The 19,775-nt window shown below is 39.4% G+C and overlaps 1 protein-coding gene across 2 annotated transcripts; it reads right to left on the bottom strand.

Annotated features, from left to right (window-relative positions):
• Positions 1-594: 594 nt before the first annotated feature.
• On the bottom strand, positions 595-17,733 carry dcp2 (decapping mRNA 2). Of its 2 annotated transcripts, XM_028024704.1 has the most exons (11): positions 17,501-17,732; positions 15,456-15,607; positions 15,152-15,279; positions 13,827-13,925; positions 13,585-13,737; positions 13,384-13,496; positions 12,528-12,629; positions 11,255-11,354; positions 6,520-6,609; positions 4,127-4,178; positions 595-2,240 (listed from the first exon to the last, which is right to left on the bottom strand). In XM_028024704.1, exons 1-11 carry the CDS (start codon positions 17,566-17,568, stop codon positions 2,110-2,112), a joined length of 1,188 nt encoding a protein of 395 aa, XP_027880505.1. In that variant the 5' UTR covers positions 17,569-17,732; the 3' UTR covers positions 595-2,109. The 2 variants fall into 2 exon arrangements, with proteins under 2 accessions (XP_027880505.1, XP_027880506.1); XM_028024705.1 differs by lacking the exon at positions 6,520-6,609 and having other exon boundaries at positions 17,501-17,733.
• Between the last annotated feature and the right edge of the window lie 2,042 nt (positions 17,734-19,775).

The following is a 19,775-nucleotide window of genomic DNA, read 5'->3' as shown; positions in this document are numbered from 1 at the left end:
CTGGTTATATAAATCAGTAGTCAATAATCAGATGTTTGGTCAGGGACGAAGAAGGTCACTGGCAAAAAGGTAGCACTATGCAGGGGATCAATCCAATTCCAGACCTTAAAGAGATAAAATCTGTTGACTAACATACATATACATGCACTTTTTCTGAGGCAAAATCTAAGAAGTACAGAGGAATTATAGAATATAGTCCAAATATTCTGGGCTGGATAACCTGTTTACAGGTACCAGAAGGTGGTCGATTCCATGAAACATGTACGTTATATAAAGTAGTATATAAAGTAGTTCTCAGAAACGGATTAGAGTAAATATCTATTTAGAGATTCAAAACAACGCTAAATCCCCAAGTAGTTTTCTTGTTATACAGAAAATATTAGCAAAGCAAAGAACAGACTGTTTTTAAACAGCCTGAAATTCATTTTTCCTTAGTTTCTGTAAAATGAGAAGAAATGGGGTCAGATTTTCCTCATGTTTTGTTTTGTGTACCACAAGTACCATGTTGCCAATGTGTTTGAAAAGGAATCCTTGCTTTTTTAAGGACACATCTATTATGTTTAACAGTGTATGCTGGAAGTAAACCAGTTAATGTCAGAGTGAAAAACACTTTTATTAAATTCACCATTGAAAAATAAAAACAGTTTAAACCAAGTGCACTTGAGATAACATCCGTTACAAACAGCCTGACAAACTAATGGTATGAACAGCACTTGCTCAGAGTCCAAAGTCACGTAGAAATAAATTTCAACATTAGGGTTTTTTTGTAGCGAAAGCATTGTTTTATGTATCACTATTTTTTCCTACGGAAATCAACCTGTGCCAGCTTAACGAGATAAATTGTGCGTCATGAACAACATGATTGGGAACGTCTAAAGTTTTTAAAGCAATACAGGATCACTTTGATCATACAAAACTTGTGAATCACAACAAACAGGAGTGAGACATATATCGAAGAAAAGACACTAGACAGAGAACTCAATGTTTCTTATGTTTTCCTGAAATATTAGATGTGATTTTTAAAACATTATTTTTCAATTAGTGGACATTACACAAGTTCAAGTAAAGCATTTAAATTATGAACTTCCTTCCTGAAACACAATGGATGTAAAACTTACTATTTCAGTTTTTCTATAATTATTTTTATTTTGTATTATTTTTATTATTTTGAAACTCTTATTTTTCAATCTTAATTTAGTAATTTGTTTCTTCTTTAAACTAGAGAAGCTCCATGAATTCAGTAGCATGCTGTTTGCAAAACTCCAAATGCACATTCAGCTTGTTCTTCAAAATTAAACACATATTATAAGTCCCCAAAATAAAATCCTAATTTCAGAGAAAAGTGTTGAAAGCCAAACCCAATCACCAGAAAAATATGACAAAACAAGTGGCAAATTATGGCGTCAAACTAAGGACAAATAGTTTCAGAAAAGTGTTTGTAGTTTAAAATTTATGTCATTCACTGTGAGAAATGTGTCTGAAAAATTCTGGTTTGTGGTTAGAACACAGTGGGACTGTCTGTAAAAGCAAATATATGAAGCAAAACAGTGTTTAGTGTGAAACAAACTGGAAGTTCTCTGGCAGATGTAAAGCAGGTTAACAAAACTATAAAACTACAAACTCCAGAATTAAATGTACCTTCTTTAATAAAATCTAAAAATCCAGATGTCAAGTAATAATACTGACAGCCAAATTTAATATGCTATCATTTCTTTTCACGTTGTTTTACATTTAGAACTTTCCCAAAATATTAGGTTTAAAATCTGAAAGTTTTCAAAATGAGAAATATTTTAGCTCTACTGAATATATGCTTGAACAGTTGCCAGCCATTGGGTACAGTCTCCTGTGGACATAACTTGGTGCAGTAATGTGAAAAGTACGTGAAGTCCAGCTTGATGAAAGAACTGTTACATTATGAACTGACGTGAGAACAGTTGGACAGTAAAGGCAGGCAACATGAAACACTTTTCTACATGGTTAGAGAAATGTGGACAAACTTCAGATGGATATGTGGGCTCACAACAAGGACGGCAAAAAGGGAAAGAGCTTGTTCAGAAACATCCTTGTCCATGAAGATTAAAAGTCACTGAATGTAGAGTTTGATGAACATCAGTAATCAAAACATTTCATGATGGCGTCTCTGTCAAATTTGAAATTCAGGAAAGCCTTGGAGGAAACCAACTGCTCAAAGTCTTTGTCTCCAGATGATAAATGGCAACTGGAACTGCTTATGGCCATGTCTATAAAAACAAGAGAGATTTTTTTATTATTTAATATCTCAAACCATGAAAACAACACTAACATTTTAGAACTAAACTACTGTCACTGAAATAGCTAGTAGTAAATATAACCCATCTCAGTGTTTCACCACTAAATCCTTTTATTTTAACTTGTTCATATGAACAACTTACAAGTTTTCTCCTAGTGGTCATACTGTGCAGCATTAATAAACATTGGATTAATGCTTATTAGCATTAGACTTAAACATTAAGACTAATCAGAATTAGTATTTTAAATATCTTCCACTTCCAGGGTTCTTTTTAAAATTAAAGTTTATTAGTCTTTGAGATTGTGAACTTGCATTATCATGCCATTATTAAAATATTACTTAAAAGTGATCTCAAAGCAACAATATTATTATGTAACACACAATTTATCATCCAGTAAAATTTGTTATGCCAGGTCTCATCAGCAGTCATGAGGACTGAGTTTGGACAACATTGCTCTAATAAAAGAAATGAAAACCCTGTAAATGTGAAGATGTTTCCAGATCAGCACTGGGAGAATAGATGTCATTCAGACTGAACTGAGACAACTTAAATTTTGGTCTTTTTTAGTAGCAGATAAAGAGGTGTGGAGAATTTTACTGTATTCATGGTGAGGCGGGGCGCCCAGGTCCAGTCCTGAAGGCTACTATACTGTAACTTTTGGACACATCTGTGCTCCAACATACTTGTATGAATCGGATAGTTTAACTCCCTTTTCAAACAATGAAAAAAGTTTCATTGTTTGAAACTTTTCAGCAAAGTCCTTCAGTGGCATCTGGTGACCAAAAGTATGAAAACCAATATTATGACTGGTCTCACAAGGTTTAATTCTGCAAATCTGAGTGTGTAGGTTTCCAAAGTTCTCTTTCCAGGTCAAAGTAAAGGTTATACTTCATCTGGAAATCAGTCTCAGAGTTTGGAGGATGAGTGGAGAGGCACAGAATGCATGTTGCTTGAAGTTCAGTGTGAAGTTTCCTCAGTTGGCGTCATCTGCTGATGTTGGTCCATTGTTTTCTGAAGTGCCAAGTCAGTGCAGCAGTCTGCCAGGAAATATTAGAGTACTTCATGCTTCCTTCTGCTGACGGGCTTTATGGAGAAGCTGATTTTATTTTCCAGAAGGACTTCATACCTGAATAAATTAAAATGTACCAAAAAGCTGCTTCATTGAGCATGATGATATTGTTCTTGACTGGCCAGCAAACAGGAATCTACAGTTTTACAAAGTCAGGAGGAAGATGAGAGACACCAGAACCAACAATGCGAATGACATGAAGGTAGCTATAAAAGCAACCTGAGCTTCCTGAACACCTCAGCAGAATCGCTGGCTCATAGCCTCCAGGCCATGCTGCATCGATGAAGTCATTCCAAAAAAAAGGAGGCCCAACATTCTTCACCTGGTTCTAGTCAAACCTGACTTGACAAACTCAGAGCTTGTCAGAGTCGAGCTCTGACACAATACTCATAATGCACTGTGTTGTTTTACTGACCCATTTGCTGGATCTTCAGCTGCAAGCAGACCACCACTACATTCAGTTCTGCCTAGCTGTAGGTAGAGGCCTGGTAACGAGCCATTCATTTGGTCCGGGTGTGCTGGGATGCATCTTCACATTGCAGAGCAGTAAGTCTGGAGGACTGGACTTGGAAAACTCTAAATTAAGGCATCTTAAAGCCCACCCAGATCATAGTCCCAGGACAACCACACAGTATATGAGCCCCCCTGCCCATAATGGACTCTTTTGGTCCTATTCAAAACACGTAAGCCAGTGATTCCTGAGGACCTGGATGGGGTCCCGAGGCACAAGATACACATGTAGACAAAAATATGATCTGAATCAGGTTTTAGTCTTTATGCAGCCTACCTCTTTCAAACATATCTTGAAGTCGTCTGGGATGAGTCCGTTTGTCCTCTTTCTGTTTAAGAGATGAAGGAAGGTTTGTAAAATAGGAGTCATTTCATGCCCACCCATACATGTTCCACCTCTGTATATCCATTAATGAAAGAAGAATGTTCAAATATGAATTCTTTGAAAAATATTCAACATAATAAGCAAACCAGTATGAAGCAGCAGTGCTGCAGTCCTGCTGTGTCACTGGGACTGCTAGGTTTTCCTTATTATCTACTCATGTTTCAACATTGTAAGTCCTGACAGAATGTTAGACAACATACTGCTGGCAGTAGAAAGTCTCACAGCCAGCAAGAAAAAACCCCCCTTATTTTCAGAGTCTGTCTTAAACAAGTAAGAACCTCTATATGACGTCATGAGAAACAAAGAAATCAGGACCATAAAAATGTGACTTACGACTTTAATATATTTTCTTGTGTAAATAGTTGAAAACCTGTTTATTGCTTTTATTATATGATGGGCACATAAAAACATATCTAATATGTAAAGGCATAAAAAGCAATACTGTATTAGCTACCTGTTTTCTACTTAACTTCTGCAGTACACCAGCAGGTGGAATGGGATGTCAGTCCAATAGTTGATCATACTTATTGGCTTCTATTTCTCCACCTGCTTTGCTGCTGTATTGAATTGTTTCTCCCTTTGTTTGTTTTGTTAATATTACATAATATGTTTACCTGAGTGAAGTTAGCCCCCGACCTTCTTCAATTGAGACAAAATTGATCTCAAACTTTTGTGATACATTTGTGCCGGTTTGCGCAGCAAACGTTTTTGTGCTGCTTTGGCTTTGAAGATATTAATGAAAATTTAAAGGTCAAAAGGTCAACCACCCCCCTTGCCCTCCACTTTTACAAAATCCAAATTATCTTTAACTTTCATTAATATCTTCAAAGCCAAAGCAGCACAAACCAAAAAATTTGCTGCACAAAGGTAGTCGAGTTGTTTGACACCAATTTTGTCTGATTTGAGTAAAGTGGTGGGCTGGTTGACCTTTCATGACCTCTGAAAACATTTCTTAATATCTTTAAAATGATAGCGGCACAAACGAAAATTTTTGCTCCTCAAACCAGCAGACGTTAGACAAAAATTTGTCAAATTTGAAGAAGGTGGATGGGGGGCAACTTCACTCAGGTAATATATTTTTATCAAGTAAAGCACTTTGAACTGCAATGTCACTGAAATATGCTACACAAATAAACTTAAGTACTGACAACAAATTGTGAAGAGGCTCAGGGTCAAAAACCCTGCTGATTGGTAGGAAACAGGTCTGTGCTCCAGAAGTCTTATATTTCATTCAGGCAACCTGACAAACATAAGTAACTATACTGTTTTTTGTTTGTTTTTTGCAGAAGATGTTTTCTTCTGTCAAACTATCAAATTGTCTTCAACCTTTTTCAAATTTCCTGTAAGTAACTTTAAATTCGAATATTTGAAACCTTAAAAATCTGAGCTGGGGTACCCAAATCTTTTTAAAACATTCCACAGTCTACCCATGAGGTGAATCTGTGTGAATATTGACACCTGGAATGATTGGCACACATCTTAGATGATTTCCACTTGTAAATAAACGTTCCCATCTCTAGAAAGACTAAATTATTTCAAAATACCTTCCTAACTCTTCCTAGATTCATGGGATGCAACAGTTGCTTTTGAGTAGTACAGTGCTGCTAAGATGTCAAGTATAGTGAAAGCATCTTAGGTTGACTGTACCTCTGTTTACCCTCATGAAGATGTATTTATTTTATTTATTTTTGCTCAGATAAATAATATCTTCAAAAAGGAAGGAAGTGGTGCTTAGTCTACATTCACATTGCAGCCTGAAGAGACCCGAATCAGATTTTTTTTGCCATGGGAGTCTGAACAACAGATCGGATTTTTTCTAACACAACCCAGGCCACTTAGATGTGTGAATGTCTATGATACTCGACAAATGTCACTATTCTGCATCTTGATACGCACAAGCAGGAAGAAAAACAACAACCATGGCGGACCATAATGAGGATTACGTTGCTAATATGCTGGCTCCGATTGGATACCAACTTTAAAATTGCATGACATGCTCCACCAGTAGCATCCATGTTTACTTCCGCAAACACTGAGCACTTCTTTTTTATGGCAGTTAACAAAACACTGAGCACGCTCTCTACATGTGCCAATACTGCGCCCTCTTGTGCACATGCGGGAAGCTTTCAGGTCGTTAAGAGTTCGCACAGGAGATCATGTACAAGTCGCATACATTTTGAAATGTGAATGACCATGCAAAAAAATTTTGATCTCACTAAAAATCGGAATCGAGAATTGTCACTGCAGTGTGAACGTAGCCTAAGTTTCAATGTGTCGCTACTAACCTGCTGGTTATTGGATCCATTTTCACCGGTTCCTCTCTTTACACAAGGAGAGTCCTGTCTTTTTTTGCCACTGCTTTTCAAAACCAGTTTCTGCAGAGAGAATACAGACCTTGAACAGCAGATAGTGGCTGTGGTCTGTTCTAAGCTGTGACAGGACAAGGACTAATTCTTTACAATTTACCACCATCATTTTTTAGCTTTAAAAGAGTCATCAATAAAGTCAGACACAGCATAGTTGACTGATTACATATTATTAAGCTTCGCTGACTCTTATTTTATATTAATGACATTAGGACTGAAAGGTACATCGTTTTTATAAACATATGACCCTTCTGAACATCAACTAAATACTAATATTCTATCAGTGATGTGGTTTAGGACTAAAGGGTTTGGTTAGACCAACAGCAAAGCTGTCATTTTTTTCCCACACTGCCTGAGATGAAGTCAGATTAAATGTTTCCTGTTTTATGTCAGTTTGGAAACAAACATTGTTTCTATTTGCTAAAAGCCAGAATAATGTCAGAAAGAGTATTTTAAAACCATTCTTCAAAGTCAGAAGTTTGCATATATTTCTCCTAGTATTTGGTAGAACTGGCTTGTTGGAACTGACTGAAGGCTGCTTTGCTCACTCCCAGCTTTTCAGTTCAGTACTTCCTACGGGACTGAGATGAGGGCTTTGTAATGGCCAATTCAAAACACTTTATATGGTGCCCTCAAGCCACTTTATAACCAGCCTGACCACATGCTTAGTTTCATTGGCCATTAGTAAAACCCACTTGTGTGTATGTTTTAACTTCCTCTTTGAAGTCTTCTCCACCTGGCAGCATAGTGCCCACACATCATAATACTGCCACCAGCAAACCTGTTGTTGTTCTGAAGCTTGTAAGCTTGCTTTATCCCCACAAACTGATACTGGATGTGTTCGACACATTCCGATGAGTTTCTTTAGTTTGGGATGCTGTCAGAACTTGAAACCTGTCGTTGGGACTTCCTACTTGCACTCCCATTCATAAAACTGCTGCTTTGTTACAGCAACACAGCCGGCAACATGTTGTTGCAACACATCCTAAGTGTCCTTTCTGCTCACTCAAGCCCAGGCTCGGCGGCATGGGCGGGCATTGCCTGCCCACAGAGTCAGCCGTGCCCCCCCTGGACTGGAAGCTGTTTGTTGTTTTTAACCTTAGAATGGTCAACTTTATGTTATTCCTATATCAATCTGATACAGTAGGGGCTTCCGCACTTCCCATATCTGTGTCCTCTGTCACTGATTTCAGCAGTTAAAACTGTTAAATCCGTTGTTAACACGTCGTAACCTGTTTCCGAGCCGCCTTTAAACGCAACATGTGCGCTACGACGCTCGCGCTGGGTTTACACCCGTGCGGCTGCGACGGAGACCTGCTGCTGCTGCTGCGCAGAGCTCCGCAGGTGTGTGTTAGAATTATGCAGCAAACCAGGAAAACGCAAAGAACCTGGCACAGTTTTCCCCCCAAACTAACCGACTGAGTTGAGTAATGCTGTTCAATACAGGTAATGTTAGCTAAAAGATGACTAGCTAATAACAATACAGCGCCTTAAGCTTGTTAAGTAGCCTTAGACTACTGATGTTGTCGTCTAATAAGTCAATGCCCCCCTGTTAAACTTGTCTGCAGCCGGAGCTGCTCAAGCCTAACAAATCTTGGATGTTTGGTCTCAGATTTTTCAGTTTCAACATAACTACAGAAGGGTCAGCAATGGCTCAAACCCTGAGAGCCATTTTTGCCCCTGGTGGAGCTAAATAAAATGTGTTTCAAGGCACAACTTAGTTTTACAATATGTGCAACAGCAGACTTGTTTTATGGGAAAATCTCAAGGTATTACATCAAACGGAATTAACACATTATCTTCAATGTACCAGTCAAACAAATGTGAAGAAAAATCATGTAGTTTGCTACTAAAAATGATTAATTTTCTTAAGAAAAATATTCCTCACTCTATTAGTGTAATTCTTCAGGCTATGCATATGTTGAATGACAATGCTTCATAAAACTCCTAAAGCTAGCATTTACTATTACTTTTGCTTTTAAGAACATTTTTGGCCATTAGAAAGCAGTGCAGGGTCTAAAGAGCCAATGTATAACCTCAATTTCTCTGGGGACTTTAATCATGCTGATCTGAAATCAGTCCTCCCCAAATTCCATCAACACGTAAAGTGCACAACCAGGGTGATAAAACTCTGGACAAGCTGTACACAAACATCAGACAAGCATACAGGGCTAAACCCTTAGCACACCTTGGCCAGTCTGATCAAGTGTCCCTGCTACTGATCCCTGCTTACACTCCCCTGCGGAAACGTGTCCCCATTACAACCCGGACTGTCACCATCTGGCCACCAACTACAGGACTGCTTCCAGAGAACTGACTGGGAGGTTTTTGCACATCAGGATCTGGAGAACTACACCTCAGCAGTCTTGGACTACATCAGGTTCTGCACGGACAATGTCACCAGGAACAGACTCATGAAGATCTATCCGAATAGGAAACCCTGGATGACTAAGGAGGTCCGGGGCCTCTTGAAAGCCAGGAACGCTGCTTTCAGGTCTGGGGACAAAGCACTCTACAGTTCTGCCAGAGCCAACCTGAGAAGAGGCATCTGCCAAGCTAAGGCATCATACAGAGGGAGAATAGAGAAGCAGCTCAGGAGCAACAACACCAGGCAGGTGTGGCAGGGTGTTCAGCACATTACAAACTACAGATCCAGCAACCAGCCATGCACGGAGGGAACCACTTCCCTGGCAGAGGAGATGAATATCTTCTTTGCCCGCTTTGAGGCGACACCTACCACAGCTCCATCACAGCTGCCTGTCCACAGCAGCTCTGCTCTCACAGTAGAGGAGTGTGAGGTGAGGCAGGTGATGAGGAAGGTGAACCCAAGGAAGGCTGCGGGAACAGACGGTGTGTCGGGACGGGTGCTTAAAGACTGTGCAGACCAACTGGCTGGAATCTTCACAAAGATTTTTAACCAGTCCCTGTCTCAAGCCACTGTACCTCCCTGCCTAAAGTCCTCTACCATTGTCCCCCTGCCGAAAAGAACCAACATCAACACCCTGAACGACTACCGTCCAGTGGCACTCACACCGATCATCATGAAGTGCTTCGAGAGACTGGTGCGGAGTCACATCCTCGCTGGCCTGCCTGCTGAGCTGGACCCTCTCCAATTTGCCTACAAAGCAAAGAGGTCCACAGAGGACGCTGTATCCACAGCACTTCATGCTGCCCTGACCCACTTAGAGAAGCAGGGGAGCTACGTCAGAATGCTCTTTGTGGACTTCAGCTCAGCATTTAATACTATACTTCCCCAACGTCTGGTGTCCAAGCTAGCAAACCTTGGGCTCCCATCAGCCACCTGCAGTTGGATCCTGGACTTCCTAACAGGTCGCTCTCAGAGGGTCAGACTGGGCCCCCACACCTCCACTGCTCTGAGCCTGAACACCGGATCGCCACAGGGTTGCGTGCTCAGCCCACTTCTCTACACCCTCTACACTCATGACTGTGTCTCCAACCACCTCAGCAACAAGATCATAAAGTTTGCAGATGACACGACTGTTGTTGGTCTCATCTCAGGCGGGAAGGGGGAGCTGGAGTACAGGGATGAGGTGAAGCAGCTGTCAGAGTGGTGCAAAGTCAATAACCTGCTCCTCAACACCTCCAAAACAAAGGAGCTGGTGATCGACTTCAGGAAGAACAAAACGGACATCCAGCCTCTCACCATCAGTGGGACCTGTGTGGAGAGGGTCCCAGTGTTCAGGTTTCTGGGCATGGAGTTGGAGGACAAGCTAACCTGGAGCACCAACACCAAGGAGCTGTTGAAGAAGGCACAGCAGAGACTGTACTTTCTGAGAATACTCAAGAAGAACCGTCTCCCCTCAGACCTGCTGCAGGCCTTCTATCACTGCTCCATAGAGAGTGTGCTCACGTACAGTCTGTGTGTCTGGTACGGCAGCAGCACATCTGTGGCAAGAAGGTGCTCCAGAGGGTTGTTAGGGCAGCAGAGAGAACCATAGGCTGCCCCCTCCCCACTATGGAACAGATTTACACTTCCAGGCTCCACAAGAAAGTTTTGGACATTTTAAATGACTCTTCACACCCTGGCCATGGTCTCTTCCAGCTGCTGCCATCAGACAAGAGATACAGAGCAATAAAAACCAGGACAAATCGCCTAAAAAACAGTTTTTACCCGATGGCAATCATGGCACTAAATTCAAAGGCATAAGAACTTCTGCTCTTGACACCACTTTGTTAAAAATGTAAATTCTGTTGCGACACCTCCAGGCGCTGCAACCATCTTCTGATGTCTAAGTTTATTTCTCATTTTGTACTATTTATTTCTTTATCATTGTATATTATGTATATACACATAACCTGCATCTTAACTCAAGTCGAGCAAATCTAAATCTCGTAATCTGTTGATGACAATGACAATAAATCTTATCTTAATTTCCCTATGGGATTAATAAAGTTTAACCTAACCTAACCAATGGGTGCAGAGTCCTGCACTACCACACCAGGCTACTGTAGGTACTAGGATCGGCCCTACTGCTCTCTTTAACTTTGGCTAGACTGTAGAATTAATCCCATCAGTCCATGATAAGTAACTGCTGTGCTGGCTGATAGGTGTTTGCTAATGTGTGCTACAGCATCAGGGTAGATTTGGGGGAATGTTCTATAACAACAGAACAGTACTCTGCGTGTTTCTGACCTGGTTGGGATCATTCTGGTTCGTCTGCCCCGGAGTCCTCTGCTGCTTATGTTTGTTCCAACCCTCTCCTGGATATACGTCATTGTTTCGGCTCTTTGACCTTAGAGAGATACACAATAAAGAGTTTTGTGGAAGGTGGTACGTGGGAAGGAAAGAATGTGTTCTGAATGGATGGGTCAGGTCTGGATGCTTACATTAATCTAACCTAACATGAAAAACACAAAAACAGCAAACCAGACGATCATCCAATGCAAACCTCTGTATTGATTTGCAGACTTACTGAGATTTAACAGGTTGCCCCGCCCACAATTCACCACTGCGCATGTGACAACATCCTGACTACATATTTTTTCAAAATTAAACATTTGAACATTAAACTGCCTTATCACCGATATGCACAAGACTGAAATTACATAGAACATTTAGAATATGAATTAGATAATATTTGAACAACTGCACTTAGTGGAAATAAAAGAACAAAAATATGACATTTCTATACAGACAGAGTGTGATGAAGAGAATGTTAATACTGCTACTTCACTACTTCATATGTTAGGACATATGAAGTAGTGCAGTAGGACAGTGGTCTCCAATTCAAATTCTAGAACATTTAGGTGAATACCTGTTCCAACACACCTGCATCATAGGAATGGCTCAGCAGGCGTCTGTGAGACAGGATTAACATGCAGAAGACGTCATTCAGCCTGATTCAGGTGTGTTATAAACAAGACGCATTTGAAAATGGCTCTTAAACACTGGAGTTGGTGGATGTCAGGATAATAATAATATTTTTTTTATAATCCCCATTTTATATCAAACTGAGACCTCAAAGGGCATTAGTACACCTGCAAGTATGCTCACAGCAGGTATGTCTGTAAAAGTCTCATATTTGTGAACACATATTTCTGAAACAAAAACTAAGCCTCACAGTTTTGGAGAATTCTTATGAAAAAACAGCAGCAACCTCTGCACATCACTTTGCACTAGGAAAGTTAATTTTGTCATCTCTTCCTCATCATATTCCATACAGCATGGTAGATAAAACACCCAACTGTGCCACCTGTGTGCAGGTCTCAACTTGAGCTGAGTTGGAGTCAAATATTGACTGCCTGCATTCAATTCAAACTGCATACAGCTGCCAAGGCTACTCAGACAATCCTCCTTCCTTCCAGTGGCTGTTCCTGATGCTGCTTACGCCACTAAACTAAGTATTAATACTATTAGTTAGAGTAAGTTTTAGGTATTCTAAGAACAGGTGGTGATGTATTTTTACCGAATGCCATCTAAAGGTTTGGATGGAGTCATCCTGTTGTTCGCCAGCTCCTCATCACTATCTGATTCACCCTTGAGTCTGTTAATCCATTCACGCAGCGGTCTGTGAAAGAGCAAAGAGTTACATGTACAAGAGAGCAGGACACCAGTTATCTAGTGAAAACACACCTGAATAAGGCTGCCTGTGATGGACCTGTGGAGGTCTGAACTTCATCAATACTATCAGCCAATCAGATCAGGAATAACTACTATCCAAATGACATTTGACATTTTCTACAAAAGTAAAACTTCGTGGTCATAGTTGCACTCTAAAGAACGCAAAATAAATAATTATGGGTCTGAACCTAAACTGGGTATAGAAATGTCCTTGTATTATATCAGACCAAAAAACACGAGACGTTGAAGAGGATGATTTTTATTGTTTTAATTTGTACTTTTATTGGCACCTAATTACAATAGTTATTTTATTTGGTTATAGATAAACTAAAACACATGCCATTTAACTTTGATACTGAAATTTTGAAAAAGGTGGACAAACGTCTGGCATGTACATTGACATATTCCTCAATTAAGAACCTGTTGTATGTTGTATTAATAGAACTACTTATAACAGGGCTCTCAAACTCCAGTCCTCGAGGGCCGCTGTCCTGCAACTTTTAGATGTGCCTCTGCTGCACCACACCTAAATAGAATAATTAGGTCATTAAGGCTCTGGAGAACTGATCTACACAAGGAGGAGGTACAGTAATTAAGCCATTTCATTCCAGTGTTTTGTACCTGTGGCACATCTAAAAACTGCAGGACTCCGGCCCTCGAGGACTGGAGTTTGAGACCGCTGACTTATAAATTGTTACTACCTGATGAATGGAATGGCCATGAAAAATCGATTGGGTGCTAGTCCCAGTTTAGACTTTGGGGTCATGTCATTCCTGTGGCAGGGCAGCTTCTCAATAGGGAACCATTCAATGTTCTGAAAAAAAGAAAACAAGATTTGTTTGGAAGAAGTATGTCTTAACAGTAGAAATCAAGCACTTCCAAATGTTGAAAAGTTTCTCTACCCTGATCTCTTTCCGTGTTTTGGGGTTGAACTTTGTATCCTTGGATACTCCTGGGATGATATAGAGTCGCACCAACTGGTCAGTTATCTTCTGTTCGATGTACACGTCTTTGCAGATGCGGTTCTTGATATCAAAACCTGTCTCCTCCAGCACCTGCAGAGCAGTTAGATGTTCTGCTTGAATCACACATCAGAGACAGTTATACTGCTTTAAACTCAGCCAGCAAGACCTGGAAGACTCACTTCACGAACTGCACAGTCATGAGGAGCTTCATCCTCATTCACTTTCCCCTTTGGAAAACCCCAGCCAGACTTGGCCAGGTAGCCCTGAACAAGCAGCGCCTGGAAGGAAAAACTGTGCTAGTTACATATCACACACACATGCACACGCCCACACACACCGACACACTTTCACAGCCATGAGAAACACTGAATCCATTGATTTGATCAATGATTTAATTAAAATATATTTGTATCTTCACACAACAATACATTGTTTGGGCTAAATAGTGCAAATAAGAATGTTTGATAAACAGGTTTATTCTATGTGGAGAATATTTCTTTCAGAAATGTCAATTTGTTCAATTAAGATGATAGTTTGTATTATGCTCAGCTCATTAATGTCCATAATGTTATCTAGTTAAAGATAAAGAAAAATAAAACTAATTCAGTTCTCAGCTACCACTGTGTCCCAGTCAAACAAGGAGAAGCAGCATTCAGCTTCTATGCACCACAAATCTGGAATAAACTTCCAGAAAACTGCAAAACAGCTGAAACACTGAGTTCCTTTAAATCTAGACTAAAACCCTGCCTCTTTAGAGTTGCTTTTGAATCATAATCAATAAATCATTAAACAGTCAGCTGTCAAAGAGAATACTACTTATTTTTGTGTTTTTATGATGTAAATCAGTGGTTCTCAAACTTTTTTCAGTGATGTACCCCCTTAAAAATATATTTTTAGTCAAGTACCCCCTGACACGGGCAAAACATTTTTGGAATAAAAAAGAGGTACAGTGCTGTAAAATCACTGTCTGATTTATTAAAGCCAAACAGCTTATATCAGTGAACCTGACAAATACATCCATATTACAAACATTGCATGGTTAAACAAAAAAGAAAAACAGAAGACGGTGACCACCAGGAAGGTATAAAACCAGTCAAACTGTTTTATTTTAAAGGATATTGAAACTAAATACTGAATATAAAATTCAGTGCATGAACACACATTTATATTTTATCAAACTTTTTACAAAATAATTTTTCCCAAGACTTATTATGAGGAGCCTACTGATTTTTTAAAGATATTTTGAAAAGCTTCACGTACCCCCTGCAGTACCTCCACGTACCCCCAGGGGTACGTGTACCCCCATTTGAGAACCACTGATGTAAAGCACTTTGAAATGCCTTGTTGCTGAAATGTGCTATACAAATAAACCTGATTGATTGATAAGCTTTTTAAAGTGAGCCTGCAATGTTTTTAGCTATTAAGTAAGAAACGACAGACTGACAACGGCCGAACTGAAGTAACCTGTTCCTGTGATTTATGTCTACATGCAACATAAACTCACATTCTCCAGTGATTCATCTAGAATAATTGCCCCATATGTGGGTACACCCATCTTGTACTCCTTCCATTCCTCCAGAACCTTCTGCACATCCTCTCCATGTGGCAGCAGAAATGGACAATGATGGAAAAGTTTACAGTTGTCAAGAAAAATATTACCTATGGCCATGAGGATTTCCTACATTAGGTTTGTCCTGCAATTTATCAAACCCTAAAGGAGCCAAGAGAACACATCTGCACAAAGGTTGCACTAAAATGACTAGAAATGTCTTGAGAGCTGGTTGAACAGACATCATATAAAAGGATATCAGCTTTGGCAAAGTCTCTGATTCCACACTGAGGCGCTCCTGGAGTGTTTTGAATGCAGAAGTCCAGATAAAACCAGTGAGCCAGCTCAATCTGGAAACACACACGAATAGCGTTGTCCCGCTCCTCGCTGGGGATGTGGAGGATGAACCGGCTACACAAACACAGACGAAAACAAATTCTATCAGGGTTCCCAAGCATTTTTCATTATCAATACCACTGTTGTCCAGATTCAAACTAACAGAAGTTTCAGTCCATTTTTGACTTCCCCAAAATTTCAACATTCCCTGTGACCACACTTTAGATACTGAAACCAGATCTTAAATTAAAAACTTGTTTATGTTTATTTATCTGCCTTCCCTTAAAGCAGGATCATCATGTAACATCCAGATTAGCAGTGGTTGGCATCAGCTGGGAGAGATGTCTAAATATTCCTGGCACTGAAACTTTATTATGTAGAAGCATATAAAAGCTTCAGCTGTTAAGGAGTCATTTTAATTACCCATATTGAGCCGGTTTCCTCCACTGTCACCCCATTTACTGAAATGGATGAAATTAGGGCTGCACCGATTGCAGATATCTTGCAGATTACTGTTTACTGACAAAGCCTAATCTGCCCATTCCCATTTTGTCCAATACCCTTTTTTCTCTGAAATGTTGCTAAATATAGCAGGAAAGTTGCTGAGTTGTTAGGAAAGTTGTTAGCAGTCACTCCACTGTTGTTAGAATTGTTAACTGCAAACATGCAAACATGACCTGGTGGGAGGTCAGTCTGGGTTTGTCAGTCAGCCCTCTCACATGGCAGAGTAAAAGAGGACAGTGGCTGATTTTTAGACTTTTGCTGAAGTAGGTAAAATTGGTGGATAAGATCGGTTTCACGTAAGTATCAACTGATCACCGATTTACCAAAATTAAGGAAGTTGGGGCCGACTCATTGGCTGGACAATTTATTGGTACACCTTGAATAAAAATTTAGACCAATGAGCTTTGTAAACCAACCTTTTTTTTTTTAAAGTATGAAGCCATCTACAGGGAGGGACAAGGCAAACCATACTTTGTCTGGCCGCTAAAGACCTTCAGTGCAGCTAAATGCTGCAGATCTGAGGTCTGTTGTGGAGACCACCTTCCCTGACACGATAAAGCCACTTACATGATTTAAAAGATTAACTACTGCACTTTCATTATGTGTACACAAAAACTTTTAATAATAAATATTTCTCACAAAATATTGTAAATGCAGTGTGTCGCTGTTTTTGTCTGTAGTAAAGAACCAGCGCCATTTGGGTGCAGAGTAATCAGGTTACACTAAACCGTAAACAATTAGGCTGAGAAGACTGAAGTGGACGAAGTTGTAAGGATTTCAGTGAAGATTTGAGTTATCTGAAGTTTCGGAGGAACTAGATGGAGTGATGAAGAAGAGGTAGCTGGTTCAACTGAAGGATCGCAACTATTTAGTTTAATTGTCCCCCCCTCTTTTATCAGACTGCCATACAGTGCGTCAGTCACAGACCTCTTCAGAGATCCTACAAACCAACAGTCAAATAAACTGAAGTGAATTGTAAATACGGGAGGATGGAGTCACATGGAGGTACTCTGTTTACTTTCTCTATGTACTCTACTTTTCCAGACTCTGAAGAAACATTGGCATCAGAGCTGTTTCTTGAGTGATTGTGCATCACTGAGGTCTGGCAGCGCATTTAGGGATTTTAGTGTTGAGAATGTGTAACATCTAGAGTTATTTAATCCCTGCCCTGTCCCGCCGGCCAAGTTTGAATGAGCAGGACAAGAGGACACTACAGAGGATGCAGGATACCGAGAAGAGGAAAACCCCTGCAGTTTCCTTCGGGCTCCAGCAGTGGTTCTCAGCACTTCATGCAGTTTCCGACAGAAACAATAATGGCTGCGCACTGAACGCAAACATGCTTACTCTGATTTAGGACTTAGACCAATTAATCCAGTGTAACACACTATACAAAACGGAAAGCATGTAACAACATTTGACTGCCCTCGAGTAGCAAACAGTCGTAGCCAGAGAACCGTCTCCTACCTGCACAGATCGTCTAGTACGCTGGTGGGAATTTCCACTCTTTTGGTTTCCATGCTGGCTGAAAACATCACGCTTCTGTCTCAGAGTACTTATGTAACAAACATAGTTCGGTTATATTCCTACTGTAGTTATAGTTCTGCCCTCCAACAGAAAACTAAAGAGACTGAGCTCCGATGTTCCCACCAGGAAAACAGTCCGCTTCACCTAGAGGCTGCTAGGCATGCGCAAACCAAAACAGTGTTTTCTTCTGGTCTCCGGAAGTTTGGTGAACGTCACTGCCCCCCATAGGTGAATAATAAAAAAAACTTTGGTATGACAAGCTTCTTAGGAGATCCAGTAGGAGTAAATAGGACATTTCTTCTCCACAATTTTCAAGTTTCTATTCACTCACGTACATTTGACAAACTGTCTATCCTGAATGTTAAAAATGGAAAATTAATCCACACATTACAGGCTTGTAGGCTAAATTTCTGTAAATCGTATTAAAAAATGTTCAAAAGCCTTCAGCACATCCCAAACACTGCAGCCAGAGTTCTAATGAGAATAAAGTTAAATATTTCACTAGTTTTAGCTTCTCTTAACATATTCTCTGTCAGCTACAGAGTACTACTTACTTTTTCTTCTTAAATATAAAGCCCCAAATAATCAAATTATTAAATATCTGATTGTTCCATATGTTCTAAAACTCTCAAACTGCAAGTTTAATGGTGGTTCCTAGAGGTTCTTAAAGTAGAATGGGAGGCAGATTCCTCATTTATCATGCTCCTTTCCTGTAAAACTAGCTCCCAGTTTTAGTCGGTGAGGCAGGCACCTTGCCTATACCTTTCAGGTTAATTGACTTTCATTTTAATAAATCTAATATTAGACTGGTCTTAGATGAGGAGATCTCTCTGTAGTATGGCATATGTAGTGGAAAAAGTTGTATCCAATTTTTATTACACTTTTGTTTGTTGTTGAGAAATGCTGGTCACATGAGAAAGAGATATTGAAGAGATATCTTCACAACAGATATTCAGTGTACTATGCTGTTTAAAGAACAATAGTGCTCTTGCCACAGAATGACGCTGTGATATTGTAATGCAGAGCTTTACTGAGCAGATAAGCTTATTGGTTTGTAAAAGTAGTGTTAAAAGAGCTTAGGACCAACCTCTGATTGAGGGAGAAGTAAGTTCAATCATTTACCTTGTTGCTCTTTAATAAATGAAAAGGGTTTGGATATTGCATAGACTGTAAGAGACTTCACTTAGGTATCTGATCAGAGACCAGAAGTAAGTTATCCACACAGTATGAGACTGTAACAATTAAGTCTGGTTGTCTAGGACCAACAATTATATTTTCTTGAGGAATCTAAGATCCTTCAAAGTTTGCAGTAAGATCCTGCAGACCTTCTATAAATTTTTTTGTTCAGAGTGTTGTCTCATCTGCTGTTATCTGTTGGGGCAGCAGCATCAGAACCCGGGACCTGATGAAGAAGGCTGGTTCTGTTCTGGGGACGACTGTGAAACCTTTGGAAATGATGATGCAAAGAAGGATTCTTTGCATCATCATTCTGAATGAATTAACAACCCTGACCATCCTCTTCATGAGACTATGCAAATCTGAAGAAGTCAGAGGCTTCTTCAGATTCATTGTAATACAGACTACTACAAGAGACCTTTCCTGCCAACAGTCACCCTGGTGAAAAATAATATATTTAAGTATATTTTAAATATGCTGTATTTTTCTGAAATTCATTTTTAATGTTATCAAGTGGACATACTTATTAAAATTATATTAAAAATATAAAATAAATATATATATATTTTAAAAAGGCTCCTAAAAATGTAGTTTGGTACAATTTCTAAAAGTATTTTATGTTTCTAGAATATACTTTAAATTCTAATTAAATATATTACTAAAAAAAGAAATAAATAATTTATTCATGCCTCAAAACATCAAACACATGACAAAAAAGCCTTATACTTGTGTACTAAGTCTACTAAGTATAATTTTAGTTATTCCCAAAAAGCATGTGACAGTACACTTCAAATTGTGATTTTTTTACAATTACAATTAACATACATTAAGACCAAATTAGTTGTTCCAAACTACCATACTTCAAGTTAAATAATCCTTAAATTTGAAGTATATTGATGATTAGTCTGGCTTCAAGTAGGCTAACATTTTATATACTCAATATATTTATTTTTCATAAGGGCATCACTATGTATAATAACTCTTTTAAGAATCTGAATTGAGTTATAACAGTTGATTTCCCTTTGGGATGAAAACAGTA

This window comes from Xiphophorus couchianus, chromosome 8 (genome assembly GCF_001444195.1).
Source record: "Xiphophorus couchianus chromosome 8, X_couchianus-1.0, whole genome shotgun sequence".
Lineage (NCBI taxonomy): Eukaryota > Metazoa > Chordata > Actinopteri > Cyprinodontiformes > Poeciliidae > Xiphophorus > Xiphophorus couchianus.
Note: the sequence above shows the minus strand (reverse complement) of the source record. Positions and strands in the feature narration are given on the sequence as shown.